Source organism: Cnephaeus nilssonii, assembly GCF_951640355.1.
Source record: "Cnephaeus nilssonii genome assembly, chromosome: 19".
NCBI classification, from domain to species: Eukaryota; Metazoa; Chordata; class Mammalia; order Chiroptera; family Vespertilionidae; genus Cnephaeus; species Cnephaeus nilssonii.
The window spans coordinates 14,156,366-14,174,397 of record NC_137090.1 but is presented as its reverse complement, the minus strand read 5'-3'; the positions used below and the strand labels follow the sequence as shown (position 1 = coordinate 14,174,397).

General features: G+C 44.9%; 1 protein-coding gene across 1 annotated transcript in view; it reads right to left on the bottom strand.

Moving 5' to 3' along the window:
* The window catches only part of EFTUD2 (elongation factor Tu GTP binding domain containing 2), a 37,212-nt gene that overhangs the window by 7,761 nt on the left and 11,419 nt on the right, over nt 1-18,032 (bottom strand). Inside the window, exons 6-15 of the mRNA XM_079797155.1 lie at nt 17,576-17,641; nt 15,770-15,805; nt 13,050-13,140; nt 12,202-12,284; nt 10,052-10,218; nt 7,489-7,613; nt 3,630-3,693; nt 3,163-3,253; nt 1,689-1,824; nt 483-610 (exon numbers count right to left, since the gene is read on the bottom strand). Of these exons, the coding sequence (XP_079653281.1) occupies nt 483-610; nt 1,689-1,824; nt 3,163-3,253; nt 3,630-3,693; nt 7,489-7,613; nt 10,052-10,218; nt 12,202-12,284; nt 13,050-13,140; nt 15,770-15,805; nt 17,576-17,641 (987 nt within the window). The remainder of the gene's footprint in view (nt 1-482; nt 611-1,688; nt 1,825-3,162; nt 3,254-3,629; nt 3,694-7,488; nt 7,614-10,051; nt 10,219-12,201; nt 12,285-13,049; nt 13,141-15,769; nt 15,806-17,575; nt 17,642-18,032) is intronic.

The window sequence follows — 18,032 nt, the reverse complement described above, 5'->3', positions numbered from 1 at the left end:
GGCAGATTGGCATTGTTAACTTGTAAGATTATAAAACGAATTTGCCCCAAATTTCCTCCAAAGATGTAACTCACAACTCTCAATTGTCTGTATGTTTATGCTGAGAAACTAGACTGCTGAAGGAATGGCTGGGAAAGAGGTTTAGAAAAGCCAGGGCTGATCAGATTAGCAACCGTTTGTTGAATCTTTAATAACTGGTAGGCACCATAACATTTTCTTAATCTTACTTAATTCTCATAATGACCATACATATTATTACCCTCATTTCACAGACCAAGACCCTCAGGCTGAGAAAGACTGAATAATGTTGCCAAGATCCTATCATTAGCAGCAGTAACATCAGGCTTTGAATTCAGGTCTGTCTGTGCTCAGGGGGAGGGGCAAGCAAAAGAGGGGGAAGAAGGCATTACTCCTGTAACCAGAAAACACCATCGCTGCACAGGAGGGAAGGGTCAGAGGGTTGGGGAGCCACATGCCCTTACATCAGGGTCACAGTCGCTCATGGCCTCGCCGAGGTCGGAGTCCACACCGCCGGTGTAAGTGTGCTCGATCTTGGGCTTGGCGCCCACCTTCGGAGAAGGGATATGCTGCACACACATGTCCACAAAGCCTGTGGAGGAGAGAAGGCCATTACTCTACACCCTCACCGGGGGGTGAGCGGTGACGTACTCATCCACTCACGACACTATGATTTTAGGGGGAAGTGATACCCTATTTCCTGGGCGTCTGATGCTAAAAGGCTGGAGTCACACTGGTGCCAGGAAGCACAAGCAGCAGGTCTCAGTGATTCCTTGGAACTCAGCTGACAAAGATTTTCCAGCATCTCTAACAATCCATGACCTTTTATTGAATATAAGCACTTACTGCACACTTACACGAAACAGTAAGCACCCCATCTTTCCCCCTTTAGCAAACATTGCATATGTTTCTGTTCAGTAAGTTATCCTGGTTTTCTAACAGTCAATAAGTCATGCAAAAAAGAAGCTCCATTAGCACCTTGGGGTAGGCATATCTGCTTTTAGTGGTGTCTCTCATGTTAGACTGAGGGCCAGCCCAGAATGACTATTAAAATTATGCACTCTGCAGACAGACACCTATATCCCACTAGACTCAGACTCAAGAAATGGCTGAGGGGCCTCTTTGCCATCACCTTTTCCTCTCCTTTATTTTACAGATGAGAAATCAGTCAGAGAACGACTGGCCCAGGGTCATCCTATGGAAGAGCAGGATCAAGACTCAGGTCTTTTATTAACCAGTCCAGGGCCCATTCTCCTGTATCACCCGCCTTTTGTGTAACTAAAATACAGAAGAGACAAGCTCAGGGGAAAGAGAAATCTGAGCCTACAAACTGTCTCCCACGTCCTCGCCTAGTGCTTTCCCCACTATTGCACATCGCCGAACAGTCCACTCTCCTGACTGTCCCCTGGCAAAAGTACCTGCTTCCCCATTTCCTTTACTTGCACGTTCCTCTTGGTAGGGAAATGTAATTGCTTTTGTTTCCCAAGACAGAATTCTTGGTACCATCCACTAAGGAAAGCAGCTAGGAAAAACCCAGGTGCTCAGTATCCCGACCTTATTTAAAAGGGCCTCAGATCTTTTACCCACTGTGGGTTAGGGAAAAGTTCCCATGATACATGTGGCAGGACATAATGATAGTGACGTTAAGGGGGCCACGAGCTCTTTATTACCTGTGAATTCACCAAAGAACTTTTTGCAGACCAGCCTGAGCAGGGGGCGGATGTTCAGCTTTAGCTCCTCCTTGGTCAGGTGGATGCCAAGCTCGTCCAGGGTCCTCGGGAGGCTGGTGTCCACATCCCCCACAACCTGTGACAATACCAGACACATCAGCTGTAGTGATAGCCCCACTGTGTGCTATGGAGGAAGAGAAGGGAAGGCCAATGGGCAATCTGAAGGGTAATTGCACTAGGTTCTTGTCTAAAGGGAGAGCTTTTGGCAAGAACAATGTAGTTTCAAGAAAACCTTTGGTACCAGCCTTTCAAACCAACCCTGGGTGAAGCAGGCTTGGTTAAATGCCCACACCAGCCAATAAACCTGGAACTCTCAGATGGATTATCAGTGCTGCCCCCTGGTGTCTGAAAAGCAGCATCTCATCCCACTCAGGCAATCCCTTATCCTCCCCTATTTAGAGACTTCTCAGATTGAGAGATCACTGCACTGGAAGGAACCAAAAAAGGTCACCTAGCATTCCATCGGCTGTCAGGGCAGGGCCAAGCTAAACCATCCTCAGCAGACTCAAGGTCTCTACCAAGACAGACTCTATAAATTTCTTTTATTAATCCATTCCTGCCTGACACAAGATACTAAGTATTTTTTTAGCACTAATAAATTTGAATCATGTTATTTTTGTCTTGTTGCTATGTTTTACTATTTTAAAGCTGGAACGACCACACACATTTTGTGTATATGCGTGTGTTCACTGTGCACAGTACTTATTCAACACTTGCATATTTTATAACTGTCTGTATGAAATTTCTTGTACAAAATTATTACTTTTAGTCCTGCCTTTTAGGGAGCAAATTCATACAAATATAACATTATACTCTTTTCGCTAGAGCATCCCATATGTTTAACTGTCTGGTGCCTCCTGTTCAATCTGACAAACATCACATACATATGTGCCCAGAAGAGTCATTAAATCCCAGCCCATGCTGCCATTCTTGTAATGGCTGAAAAATACTTCATTTCATGGGATGTACTATAATTCATTTAATCAGATTATCACTGAAGAACATTTAACTGATTTCCAGGTTTAAAATTTTTTTCTTACTGTTATAAATAATGCCATAACAAATAAATATATATATATATAAAAAATGGAGGACTTTCACAATTACATCTGTAAGTTAAATCTCCATAACTGAAATGATACGTTCTCAAGTGTCACGTTCTTTTTAGTAGTCAAAATCTTTGCACAAATCTGTTTAGGTCATGCCTTTTCTTTCTTTCGTACACTGCCCCTTCACTCTAAATTCAACAGCACTTAGAGGACTATAGTGTTCCAGATCCAGAAGACTGGTGATCAACCATCTTCAGACTTAGTAATACAAAACTGAGCAGGTCGAGGGGCAGGAAGGAGTCCGAGTTCACCCTGTGCTTACTAGTAGAAGGGCAGACCTAAACCAGGTGGCCCGACACACTCACCTGAGCGAGTATCTTATACAGGGGCTCCAAGATAAACTCCACGAAGCTCCTTTGTGAGCTGCTGGTTGGGGCCTTTTTGGTGAACTTTCGCCTAATGAAAAGAAAAAAAAAAAAAAAGAGTTATGGGTGATCCAGGAAGAAGAAAACAGTGTCACTAACTTCCAGGGTGTATTTCTCAAGTTCTGAGCAGGGCCAAGGGGAAGAAATGTGTGTGTGAGAGCATAACATTTCTAGACTCCCGACAGGGCATATGGATATGACTCTCATGAGCGCCTGCACTGAGCTGTAACAATCTCAAGAGAAACAACCTCTCACCTTGTTAGAGCTCATGAAACCAGCTCCCTTAGAGGAGGAACCATGGTAGCTCACGTCTAAGAAAAAAGTAGGTTTTAATCTTCAGAACTGTCTGTCCTCACTACTGGGAAAATGGATAACCCCTCTAGTGTCACTTCCCACACCCTACTTACGTCTTAGGGTTGAAGTAGATGTCACCCCAAAGTCTTTTAGCAAATTCCTGGTAGTTAATGTCACCTATAAGAGAACCATACAATTATAATCTACTTAGCAAAGCAAACTATTATTTTCTCTTTCAGGTGCCACAGGTGGTTTGTAGCTGAGGAATTCTAGCACCTTTCTTTCCAAGGTCCAGGCATTTCCTTCTACGCAGGCAGGCAGACAAGGACACACAGACACAAAGGACAAGGCTGGCCCAAAGCTGACGCGGCTATGCTGGAGTCAAAACGAGCACCCAGGTAGCACTCCATCTCCAGCAAGCATAGCACTGAGCTGCAGACAAGGGTACAGTTTTTATTCTTCCTTTGATGGAACACGCTCAACTGCCTATATGTTATCCTCTGCTGCACCTAAACACCCTCCCTTCCAGAAGTGGAGCCCAATGAGTCCCGCATTCTTTCCCGATCCACTGAAGCTCTATTCTGCTGCCAGTGTGGGCAACCTCCCAGCTGCAGGGTCACACTATGGCTCTGACTAGCCCCAAGCCTCCGGAAGGCAGATACCTAGCCCTCTGGAGAGAAAACAACAAAGCCAACCTTGGTCTCATCTTTTTTTTTTTTTTTTTTTCTTAAATATATTTTTATTGATTTCAGAGAGGAAGGGAGAGGGAGAGAGAGATAGAAACATCAATGATGAGTGAGAATCATTGCTCGAGCCCACAACCTGGGCATGTGCCCTGACTGGGAATTGAACTGTGACCTCCTGGTTCACAGGTTAATGCTCAACCATGGAGCCACATCTTTGTCTCATCTTTTTTTTTTTAAAAAAAATATATTTTATTGATTTTTTTATAGAGAGGAAGGGAGAGGGATATAGAGTTAGAAACATCGACGAGAAAGAAACATCTATCAGCTGTCGCCTGCACACCCCCTACTGAGGATGTGCCCACAACCAAGATACATGCCCTTGACTGGATTCGAACCTGGGACCCTTCAGTCCACAGGCCAACACTCTATCCACTGAGCCAAACTGGTTAGGGCTGTCTCATTTTTTTTAACAATACCTTTAGTTTGACTGCAACTGCTAATCCTGGTCTGACTGAACCAAGCAACTGTGGCCTTTAAAATTCAAGATTTTGTGAGTCAAGAACTCCTATAACATTCAAATAGGTCACTGATATCACCAACTACCTGGTGGATATTTCTACCCAGACACTGTTCTCTCTCACTTGAGATGGCATAAAAGGAATTCATCACCTTTTTCCGGAAGTCCCATTCCCCTTCAGACTCCCCTATCTTTCAGTGGGGCTACCACTGGCACTTCATCCAGGCTCAGACCACTTGGTTAATGACCACAGTATTAGTGACTGAAACTCTCCCTCCTCTGTGAGCCTCCATGTCTTTTACACACTCAGCATATGTTGTATTATAATCACTGGACTGAGCTGCTTGAGTACTCACAGGAGCTAGGTCTAGTGCCTAACAGAAGTTGAATAAAAGCTGAAATAATGAGCAAACATCTCTCTAGTTAATTTCCTCCTCCTCAATCTCACAGATAACATTAACCCAGTATTTACAATCCTGTGCCTGAATATTGGCAAAAAATGTTTAAACTGGTGTCCCTTCTTGCATCCTTTCCTGTTCTGGTCTATCTTCCAACAACTTTGCACACATTTACCCCACCCCAATCTTTGATATTTAATAGCTCCTAACTGCTTACAGGTAAAGTCTAAATTCCTTAACTTTACATTCCAAGCCCTCCTCAATGTGGTCCCAGTCTAGCCTGCCAGCAGTGTTACTCAGACTCTTCTCCTTGGTGAAAGTGTCCAGTTACTCAATGGCCGAGGCCTTGGGCTAACAACCCCTGCCTCTGCACTCCTTTCCCAACCCTGTAAGTCTGGCTCCCTGCTGTCCACTTGTTTAAGCCCCATGTCCTTGAAGCCTTCCCTGACCCCTAGGTCATTGGAGCTGATTCCCCCTTCTGAATTCCCTACCGCAGCTACTTGGAACTCAGCCCACACCCCCTTACACTGCCACCCAGTACCCACAGGACGAAGTTCCTAGAAGTCAAAGACTATTCATCATGCTTTGCTGTATTCCTAGCAGGAGGACATGGTATCAATTTTGGCAGTATGGGGCGATAGGTAGAAAAAGTACCAAAGTAGATTCTAGTTCTAACTCCATCAATAACTTCCGGGCATAGTTTTCCCACATGTAAATGAAGGGGGAAAACGCAATGATCTCTGATATTCCTGCCAGTGCTGACTTTCTGCAAGTCTACACATGGCTTTTCATGATAACAATGTGGGAGCACAGTATGGCTTCTTCATAATAGTGGCCTCAAAGGATGAGTGAGTAATCAGTTCTCCTGAGGCTCTCTCCATTTGCAATCAGAAATTGAATCACTAGAACATTATAATTATAGGAAAAGTCTTGGATTTTGCTTTACGTGCTGATACAAAAAACATTCAGAAACTTAAACTGGAATCCTGTTCAGATGAATTCACTTATTGTCCATTTATCCTTTTTTGTTTTTTTAAAGAATCATCTGGAAACAATAAAAATATATGTCTAATGATGTGAAAATTGTTAAGTTATAGTACATCTATACAGTGGGCCAATGGGCAGTTACATAAAATAATTTTATAAATAAACTTCCATAAAACAGGCAAACTATTATGATCTAATGCTGTGTGAATATTTATCCTGTGCTAGTGTATGTAAAATATGACCTCATTTACCTAAGACACTAAACAGAGAAAAAGGGAACTTTTAACAAAATGTTTATAATGGTTATGATAATGAGGCTATGGGTGAATTTTGCTTTCTTGACTAGATTTTACTGTATTTTCTACTTTTCTGAAATGAAAATGTAGTAAATATTCAAAAGAAAAAAAAAGACCAAGTTTTATTTGCCCATGTTTTTCACAAGAGCAAGCATATGCACACTCAGTGTGAGGCAGGACAGCTGACTGGCGGGAACAGAAACCCTGGCGCTCCAGCACCTGCCAGCTGTGAGACCTCTAACAGAGCCTGTCTCCTCAGCTCTAAAAACAGGATGACAGCCTGGCCGCGTGGCTCAGCTGTTTGGAGTGTCGCCCCGTGCACCGAAAGATTGCGGGTTTGATTCCCAGTCAAGGTACATACCCAGGTAGTGGGTTCCACCCACAGTTGGGGTGCGTATGGGAGGCAACTGATTGATGTTTCTCTCTCACACTGATGTTTCTCTACCTTGCTCTCTCTCTAAAAAAATCAATGGATACATATTCTCGGGTGAGGATTGAAAATAAACTAAAAACAGGGTGATAATGACCCTTCTAATGAAGTACAGAATTTGACACATGACACAGGACATGGCGCCTCGTGGAATCTGAAGGAACTGGGGAGGCACAGAGGTAGAGGAGTGCAGGAGCCTCTTGAGATGGGAAGCTATAAAATCATTCAACTGGGCATCCCAGCGGAGAATCACCTGCACTGATGCATAGCCATGAGTTCTTAAGTAGGTCTACAAAATTTCTACCTGCCTAGACATGGCTGGAAAGCAGCTAGAACACTACTAATGAGGGAGGCTTCACCTCTGAGGAAGAGATCTGAAAGGGCTTTGTGAGCGGAGATAATTCCTCTAGGAGTCTTATTCCTAAAGGAGCTCTTTCTTCATTCTTCCTAGTTACCTTTCTTGTTCTATTGTTTGGAAACCACTGAGCCTAAAGAAAGGGTCTAGGGCCAAAAAGAGCCCGAAATGTGAGAATAACAGTTGATTGAATGCTCCCCCAACAGGGGACTCTGGCATGAAGCCAATTTCTAAACCATTCAGCAGGAAAGGCACACAGGACTCTGGGGAAACTGGCGAGACAGACTGCCAGCCAGAGCTTACCGAACGTGTCAGCATAGATCTTGGCAAAGGAGCCCAGTGTGAAGCAGATGCTGTACTGGGAGCTGGAGAAGCAGACGTTGCCCAGGAGTGGGGACAGGATCAGGTTCTCATCAGTGGAATACATGCTGAAACAGAGACAGCCATGAGTGCACAGCCAGGCTGACACACACCAAGGGTCAAGGGCAGAGACTCAGCATCACAGCCTCTCTCAGCCCTTGCCCTCCAATGGTGCTTACATAACACAGTCAGCTTTGCCAACAGCCTGGTCCAAGAAAGTGACATGATGAAGTTGTCCCCTAACTCACAGTCACAAGCGAACTTCCCAGAGCTGGGAACACTCTGCACGATCTTGGAGAAGTTCACTGCACCGGACAGACAAGGGAAAACTTGGAGGACAGAGACAAAGGTCTTAGAACACAGGAAATGAGTCTAATGTGATTGGAAAGAAATACATTCTGGAGAAATCTCAATCTTACAAACACAAATAGACATAAACACCAGTATAAATGAATGAATGCATGAGTAAAAGAAAAAGTAACTTTGCTCCCCATTCCCACCACCCTAAATATCTTTCTTCTGTTTTGTTTGGCTTGTTTTATTCTTTAAATATATTTTTATGGATTTCATAGAGGAAGGGAGAGGGACAGATAGAAACATCGATGATGAGAATCATTGACTGGCTGCCTCCTGCACGCCCCCCCCCCATGTGCCCATGACTGGAATCGAACCCGGGACCCTTCAGTCTGCAGGCTGATGCTCTATCCACTGAGCCAAACCGGCTAGGGCTTGTTTGGCTTGTTTTAAAAAATTTGTGTTAAAACTTTGTGTCTTATATGCATAACCCATTGACACAAACAATAGAGTGTTGAAGGCTTGGGGTGGGGGGACACTGGAGGGGGTCAATGGGGGGAAAAAGGGGACATATATAATAATTTCAACAATAAATTATTTTAAAAAACTGTGTCTTAAAAGTCATGCAGAAGCAACAGCATCACAAGTTCAATAATATTTTTAACAAAATTAGTGTACAGGGATCAAGTCTACAACCCTAGCCTTACTACACAATGTTTTTTTTTGTGTTTTTTAAATTTTTTTCCCCTCCAACCGACCGCCAGCGACAGCCAGGTATGGGCCCAACGCTCCAGTGCCATCCATTTTCAGGGCTAGTTGATTCGGCAGGTGAGTTGTTACACACTCCTTAGCGGATTCAGACTTCCATGGCCACCGTCCTGCTACTACACAATGTTTTATGGAGTTTCTTAATTTAGAAATAAAAGTATTGTATTTTAAAGAGCATTCCCTACTTCACTCCCAAGTTATGCTCCCCAGAGGCAACTGCTTTCAATTCTTTTAAAGCTGCTTTTAGAGCATGTACCTCCATATTTCTAAATATTATGTTTAATATGGCTATTCCTATCTCACCCCATCTCCCTTTTTGAAGAAGTTTATCATTTCATATTTTGGATTCCTGAGATTATTTTAGGCTCTAGTCATTCTCAGCCCGTCCAGAGACAGGGAGATGTCATCCCTGGTAGTAATCAGTGCTGTAACCAGAGAAGCACCTGAACGTAATCTGTCTCTGGCCACGTAGGTAGTGCCCGCAATCCTCAACTGGAGAGGTGTTCTCTCAGTAGGACGGTCTCTTCCTGGGCCCTTAGAGGGGCCTCAAGAAGTCATCCAGTACATTCTTCAGCCTACAGGTAACTGTCTTTAAGACACCTTTAACCTATTCCTCAAAGCCACCTTGATACTGTATTCTAAGTCTTCCAACCACCACTCATACTTATTTTTTAAAAAATATATATTTTATTGATTTTTTTACAGAGAGGAAGGGAGAGGGATAGATAGTTAGAAACATCGATGAGAGAGAAACATCAATCAGCTGCCTCCTGCACACCTCCTACTGGGGACGTGCCCACAACCAAAGTACATGCCCTCGACCGGAATCGAACCTGGGACCTTTCAGTCTGCAGGCCGACGCTCTATCCACTGAGCCAAACCGGTTTCAGCTACCACTCATACTTATTAATGTAAGTCCTTGTAAACCTATCTCATAAAGCAGCTATATCCAGAAACAACAGCCAACAGTTCCCTCTTTACTGAGTGCTAATAAGATAATAGCAGCTATCATTATTCACTGATCAGTTACTGCTAAGCACTGTGCCAAGTGTGTTACATCAGATATCTACTTAATTTCTTATAACATATGATAAGGCAAATATTATTATCCCCTTTTATAGAAGCAGAAACTGAGGCTCTAAAAGCTTAAGTAATTTGCCCAACTTTACATGGCTGGTATGAGGTGAAGATGAGACTGTTTCTAGAGCTCACGGAACTGACCATACTAAGTTGAAGATGTGTGAAGATGTGTGCACAGCTGGGTAAGGCAGAAAGTGAAGGAAGCCAGGCTGTGGAGTCAGTCCCTGTAGAGCCAGGCAATGAGCTTCTAGCCCCGTCCAATAAGCTCATCAACACATGCCAAGAAATCCGAGTTGCCTCCAGAGTTCAAGGTTAAGATTTATAAAAACCAGAGTCCCCGAGGACACTGCCAAGGTCCCTATACCTTATCAATCCATTGACCTCATCCACAATGTGGCGCAGCTTGTAATATGCGTCCGTGGGTGGCAGCTTCAGCTCCAGGATCAGCCGGTCGATCTTGTTGATGCACACGGTGACAGCCAGCCTCTCTTGAACTGCATGCTTGATCAGCCGCTCTGTGTTCAGCATCACCTGGGAGACACAAGGTGGTAAGAGCAAAGAGGGCAGAAAGGTCCAGAGCAAAGTCAAAGAAGGCACTAGTTTAAAATAGGAAGCATGAGGAAAAGAGGGCCTGGGGACCTAGACTGTTGGGTGCAATCAGATGACATCTTGCCTGAAGGCAGACTCGTGAGTAAATACATTGATGATGTTGGGAGCCAGGTTTCTAAGTGCTGGAGAAGGAACAGGAGAATTAGAAAGAACGTGTGGTGCTAAAATGGAATTGCAGGCATTAGGATAAACTAATTCTTTTTTTGTTGTGCCAATGATTTTTTAATATATGAGTAAAAATAGTTACAGATATGTATGATGTATATTATTTGTGTTCAGTGAAAGGACCAAGAAGCAATGTACCCCAGTAGCAAGGAACATATCCTGATATTTCTAAATACCAGTCCCCACCATAAAGAGTCAGAGTTCCTTGGAGAAATGGCTGATTCAAGGATTGGGGCAGGGAAAGTACAAGATGAGTCTAGAACATCTTTTTGTGCCTAAAAGGAAGGAAGTACTTTTTTTAAAAAAAAATGATGGGACATGTCAAAAGGATAAAGAAGTCTTCCTGAAGGAGCTCTCACTAGCCAAATCTGGGATAATTAGAGTATCAAACATATAAGGATAGCAATGGATTGTAACCACAGAGTAAAATAAAAATCCATGTATCCACACTGATAATAAATGAGCAAATCGGGGAGAAGAGAAAGCTCTTCCTTACAACAGAATTCCAACCAATAAATACAGAAGGAATAGTAAGAGTTAGACAATCACCACTTGCAACTATTATAAAAACAAGCTAGGAATGATCAATAAATGATAAAAACTGTAGGAATAGAATGTATAACAGACTCAAAGTATCCCTCCACAAATTATGTATTACAAAGGGGAAAATTGTAATTTTACACTGAAGAAAGCTGATAGATCTGTCTTAATCAAGTGATCAAAGTTAACATCACCAATGCGATAAGGTGACATCATGGGCCTTCTGATGGGATGGACTATAAGAACACAAATATACTTAGGTAGTATTCCTGCCAAAAGTAACCTGAACATATAATCACGAGGAAACATTAGACACACCCAAATAGACATTCTACAAAATAAATGGTGTGTACTCTTCATGTCAATGTCATAAAAGACCAGGAAAGGTAACAGAATAGTTCTAACCAATTAAAAGAAACTAAAGAGACATGAAGACTAAATGCTATGCAGCATCATAGATTAGGGAAAAAAATTCTATAAAAGACATTATGAGACAATTAGTAAGACTAAGTTTTGTAGAAAAGGATATGTACAACAATAATGTATCAAGGTTAAAGCCCCTGATTTTGGTAACTGTACTATGGTTATGTAAATGAATGTCTTTGTTCTTAGGAAATACATTCTGAAATATTTTACTTTCAAATGGTTCAAGGGAAGAATACACACACGTGTGTGAGTATGTGTATACATGTACAGAAAGAATTACAAAGCAAATGAAGGTGAGTTCTTTGTACTTGCAACTTTTCAATAAATCTGAAATTTTTACAAAACAAAACCAATTTAATAAAGGCAATTCTGGCTCCCTCTGCTGGCTATCTCATTAATGACAACATGAATCAGGTTAGCCAATTTACCTAATCTTTCAATTTAGAAATATAAGACCCTGGGTCCTTTAACTTCAATTTCTCTTATGATTAAAAACATTCATTAATATTTAAAATCCATTTATATGAACATACCTCCCTTCCTTTTATTTACATTTGTCATTTTATCTTTTTTCTGAATAGCAATGGGTCCTATCATTCATTTTCAACTTCACTGGACTGAGAACTAATTTTGTCCTTCATTTATTTCCTTAATTTTAGAGCAAATATGAGCCTTAATCCCACAGACTCTCTTGTTCTCTGGTTCCCAGCTTGCTCAGTGCTCTGGGCATTGTGGGTGGGGCAAACCGAACAGGGAGTAGGGGTCCAGACTTACGCCCTCGGCAGCATCGATGAAAAGCACCACTCCATCTGAGATGCGCAAGCCAGCCGTGACCTCATCAGAAAAATTCACATGTCCTGTAAAGCAAATACCAACTAAGTTGCCACTTGGGCGGTGGCAGGATGAGGCACAATGACTGGTAAGTGGTCTGAGGGGTACTGCAAACTCCCGGTTTCCCTTTCCCTTCTCCCCACAGCAATCTGTGGTGAATGAAATTCCACCATTAGAGTCACATCCTTGGATTAAACTTCTGTACAGGAGGTCCCCAAACAAAAAGAAGGACGTGTTTTACCTAGGAGGGCATAACATATTCACATTTGTCTACTCAGCAGTAAGCAGAGTTCTGTGGAACAGAATACAATTTGGAGGCAGGAGAAAAGGCAAAGGAGGGCAAGGGAGATAGTACCTGGCAAGACGCTGGTGGGGGGCAGGGCTGACAGGTATGAGGGCTTTGGGCAAGGAAGACCAACCTGTTAAAACTCAAATTTTCCTGTTTAAAACTCTGCCCCACTTGGTCTTCTCCAAAAGACAGAGTCAGACACGGGGCAAGGCACACTGCCCCATGGTAACCTGCGTGTCCACCAGCAAGCAGTTGGTGTGTTGCTACCATAACCTCCTTCAAAAGATTGAGAGTGCCTGAGGCAGGGAGCCATGTCTGACTCACCTTTGTTACCATAGCGTCTAGCATGGGGCCTGAGCAGGCTCAAGTGAATAAATGAATAAAATTTCCTAAAATTTAAATATTCCAGAGAAGCGTAAAGAGAGGAGCAAATGGAAAGCCTGGAGCACAGCACTTGCTAATTAACTAGTCAGAAGCAAAGAAGGGTCAAGGAATGTCCTACCTGGAGTGTCCATGATATTGAAGAGGTAAGATTTTCCTTTAGTATCTGGCAAAACCACTGTCACAGGAGTGCTTTTGATGCCAACACCTCTCTGAAAGTCACAAAAAGAGTGTTCAAGTCTTCTTCCCATACAAGAGGGGTTCATTCTGCTCTTGGGGTTTGCCAGTTGCTAGTAAATTACACTGATTTATCTCTTTGTAGTAGGTACGATTTGTATCTAGCCATCCAACCAGAATGACCTTGAAGATTAAATATCTTAATGTTAAATAGCATTTGGGGAGGGAGATTGTTCAAATACAAAAAAACCCCCACAAGTTTTATCCTCCTCACACACTGGAAACAAAAATAATAACCAAGCATTAGGTAAGTAAAAAGAAACAATCTGGGGGCATTTTAGGCTAAAAACATCTTACCTTATAATAGACAAGTATGCAAATTGACTGCACCTTCGCTACGCCCAAGCCACGCCCACCAACCACGCCCACCAGGAAACCGTTGCAGGGACGCTGGGTGCGGCCGAGCCCAAGGCTGGGAAAGCCTCAGGCGGAGGCTTTCCCGGCCTTGGGCACCAGCGGGGAGCCTGCATGGATCGCAGGAAACCACTGGGGGTCGGCTCCTGCTATCCTTAGCAGGGATGTTGGGTGCGGCCGAGCCCAAGGCCACCGCCCTGGGCCAAGCCCCGACCCTGAAAGAAGGCAGAAGGCGGTGGCCACAGCCAAGGCCTGGGTCCCTGGTGCCGGCAGAAAACTGGTGCAGGCAGCCAGGTGAATGAAGGTCTATTGCACGAATCTTCGTGCAAACGGGCTACTAATAAACTATAACAGGGACCCTAGTCGGTTTGGGTCAGTGGATAGAGCATTACCCTGCGGACTGAAGGGTCCCAGGTTCAATTCCGGTCAAGGGCACATGCCCAGGTTGTGGGCTTGATCCCCAATGGGGGGCATGCAGGAGGCAGCCAATCAATGATTCTCTCTCATTATTGATGTTTCTCTCTCTCCTTTCCTCTCTGAAGTCAATAAAAATATACATATAAAAAACTATAATAGGGAATAATTATTAAACTCTGGTCAAAGAAATATATTAAGAAACAACAGTAGTGTCCAGCCGGTGTGGCTCAGTGGTTCAACATCGACCCATGGACCAAAAGGTTGCCGGTTTAGTGAGCCCTGGGCCCCGGGTCGGGGCGAGGCCGCGGGCCCCTGGAGCCGGGTGAGCCCTGGGCCCCGGGTCGGGGCGAGGCCGCGGGCCCCTGGAGCCAGGTGAGCCCTGGGCCCCGGGTCGGGGCGAGGCCGCGGGCCCCTGGAGCCGGGTGAGCCCTGGGCCCCGGGTCGGGGCGAGGCCGCGGGCCCCTGGAGCCGGGTGAGCCCTGGGCCCCGGGTCCGGGCGAGGCCGCGGGCCCCTGGAGCCGGGTGAGCCCTGGGCCCCGGGTCCGGGCGAGGCCGCGGGCCCCTGGAGCCGGGTGAGCCCTGGGCCCTGGGTCCGGGCGAGGCCGCGGGCCCCTGGAGCCGGGTGAGCCCTGGGCCCCGGGTCCGGGCGAGGCCGCGGGCCCCTGGAGCCGGGTGAGCCCTGGGCCCCGGGTCCGGGCGAGGCCGCGGGCCCCTGGAGCCGGGTGAGCCTGGCCCCGGGTCCGGGCGAGGCCGTGGGCCCCTGGATCCGGGTGAAGCAGTGCCCCTGGGTCCAGCCGAGACCAAACCAGAGGGAGTCGGACCTGCATTACCACCATTTGTCCACCATCCAGAGCTGAGGGGTCAGTGCCGACATGTACTCATAGGGAACCGGTGGACATTGATATTGGGTCTCAAAAGAACTGTTGGTCCAGAAAGAAACTCACTACAGACTGATTCATTTGCCTGTCAGCATAACTATTATTGCTCGTCGCACATTCAATTCTTATAAGTACATCTATAGTGACACATGATTTCGCTCATCTAGGGGAAATGATGAACAACATAGACTGATGAACAAGAACAGAACCAGAAACAAGGAGGCATCGATCGGACTATCGGGCCTCAGAGGGAGGATAGGGGAGGGTGGGGGGAGGGGGGAGAGATCAACCAAAGGTCTTGTGTGCATGCATATGAGCCTAACCAATGCTTAAGTTCAACAGAGGGTTGGGGCATCCAAGGGGAGGGGTGTGGGATGGGAATGGGGGGATGAGGACAAATATGTGACACCTTAATCAATAAAGAAATTTAAAAAAAAACAAACAAAAAACAAAAAACAAAAAAAAAACAAAACAAACAAAAAAAAAAGGTTGCCGGTTTGATTCCTGGTTAGGGAACATGCCTGGGTTCCGGGCTTGATCCCCAGTAAGGTTTAAAAAAAATAAAAAAGAGAGAAGCTACTCCTAGAAAGGCATTGTCATATGGATGAAGTAATCTTACAGATTTTAAGCATGATATAATTTTAAAAATCATGTTGGCTTCTGCATAACTTACAAATGTACACATCTCTTAGTATTTGCCCTATTAGACCACATTAAATCCAGTCAAGGACAGGAGGGTTCCTCCCTTTTATCCTACGGCTTGCCTAGCCAGCTCTCTTTCAAGTTATAAATCATGGGATGACTGGTAGGTAGAAGCTAGGAGATAAAGAGGTGAGAGCGAGAGAGGGGTTTGCGGTATGGACCGAAGTGTTATCATAAAGACTCCCTACTCTCCCAACAAAACTACTGCTGGGTCTGGTGTGGGCAACAGTCAGAGTTCCCAAAGCAAACTTACCTCTTGCTCTGTGAAGAGGATGTCAGTGTAGCATAGCTGAAAAAAATAAACTGTTGTTACCAACTGAATTCAGACTCCTCTCCCACACAAACCATCAATCGCTTTCCCCCACCACTTCCCAACTCAAGGTTTCTGCCTCAGGAAGAAAATACATGAAAAGAGGAGGGACTCCCTACAGAAATTCCAGACAATGAGACCAGTGACTTCACAGATGGAAAATGCTCCTGGATGTGTTTTTGGGGAATGGGGGTGAAGACCAGGTAGAGCTGGAAAACTAAATTATATCAAATGCCCCCAATTCTTAGTGTGGTAAAGGGAGACACATCCAGCCTTCATGGAACCCCCACATGCCAAAACAGTCAATCTGCAGAGACTGAACAATTATTACACTGAGACTTGCAGCGACACTTGGTCTCACTCACAGTTATCATGAAAACAACACAGTCCAATCCTACATAATAAAATGGTAATATGTAAATTACCATCACTCCGATACGCCCACGATTGGGCCAGCAGGAGGCGCAGGGGGTGGGACTCAGGGTGGCCGGGGTAGCTGATTGGGCCAGCAGGACGCTGAGCTCGCTGGCGCCGTGAGCTCAGCGTCTGTGCCATGGCTGCGCCGGAGGCTTTCGGAAGGCCTGGTGCACCAGCGGATAGACAGCCAGCTCCCCTGCGATCAAAAGCCAAAGCGGGGGAGCTGGCTGTCTGTCTGCTCCGGCACAAGGCCTTTCGAAAGCCTCCGCCGTGCCGGAGGCTTTCGGAAGGCCTGGTGCACCAGCGGACAGCCAGCCAGCTGGTGCACCAGGTGCATGATTAAATCATGCACTGGGCCTCTAGTTGTATTATATTTATAGAGGAAGCTTTTAATTTTATGACAGGAAAAAAAAGGCTATAGCTGGTCAGTGTTGCTCAGTGGTTGAGCATTGACCCATGAACCAAAAGGGTGCTGGTTCAATTCCCCATCAGAGCATATGACCGGGTTAATCCCTGGGGGTGGGGTGGGGTGGGGTGGGGTGGGGGACGGGGGAGATTTGGGGGCAGGGCGGACATGCAGGAGGCAGTCGATTGATGATGTTTCTCTCTCACTGATGTTTCTATTTAGCCCTCTGCCTTCCCCTCTCTCTAAATATCAATAAAAAAAAGAAAGAAAGAAAGAAAGAAAGAAAGAAAGAAGGAAGGAAGGAAGGAAGGAAGGAAGGAAGGAAGGAAGGAAGGAAGGAAGGAAGGAAGGAAAGAAAGAAAGAAAGAAAGAAAGAAAGAAAGAAAGAAAGAAAGAAAGAAAGAAAGAAAGAAAGAAATGGCTATAAAAGCCCTAGCTGGTTTTGCTCACTGGCTAGAGCGTCGGCCTGTGGACTGAAAGGTCCTGGTCAAGGGCATGTACCTAGGTTGCAGGATCGATCCCCAGCCCTGGTAAGGGTGCGTGCAAGAGGCAACGAATAGATGTATCTCTCTCACATTGATGTTTCCCTCTGTCTCTCCCCTCCCTTCCACTCTCTGAAAAATCAATGGAAAAATACCCTCGAGTAAGGATTAACAACAACAAAAAAAGTCAGAATATATCAGGAGAGGAGGGATCCCAAGTGCATAACAGATCATCCCAAAATACTGCAGATTAATATTCTTTATGCTCCCAAGAAAGTTGTAATTATTTTCTTAAAGGCAATTAGTAGAGATTACAATCATAAAGCAGCACTTTGAAGATGTCATTATTTATAGTGAGTGAGAAGGCTGAGGGACGGGGGAGAGAGAGATACCCTGTTTATTCTGAATGGCTTATCCTAAACCCTCAAAAGAATTTCTACTTACATCCTGGTCATAGCGCTTTCTGATTTCCGGATGAGTCTGCTCTATTAAACAATCTACAAAACACGTCTGAAAGGAAAAAGGAGGTTAAAACCTGCCAACCACTGAGTAAAATCTATTCTACTCTTCCCCCAGCTCCCAATACAACACATCATTTAGGGATAAGGAGAGGAGGAAGAGAACAAAGAGGATTATGGGACAGCAAAGGATCAACACTGAAACCACAGGATTATTTTCAAATGAAAGATGTAGTCTTTCTTGGACAAGCATCCCCAGGGAAATAAAGACATATAAAATCAGAGTAAGGCTCATTCTTCCCTTCTCTGTCCAGCTGTAGACACAAGGCTTGGGCATGCCAGTGGCTTACTAAGAGGCTCCACATGCTGATTAGGAAAAGCTAGAATTTCACATCGAGGTTTCACAATAAGCACAGAGGCCCCCAGAATCAGGAGGTCCAGAC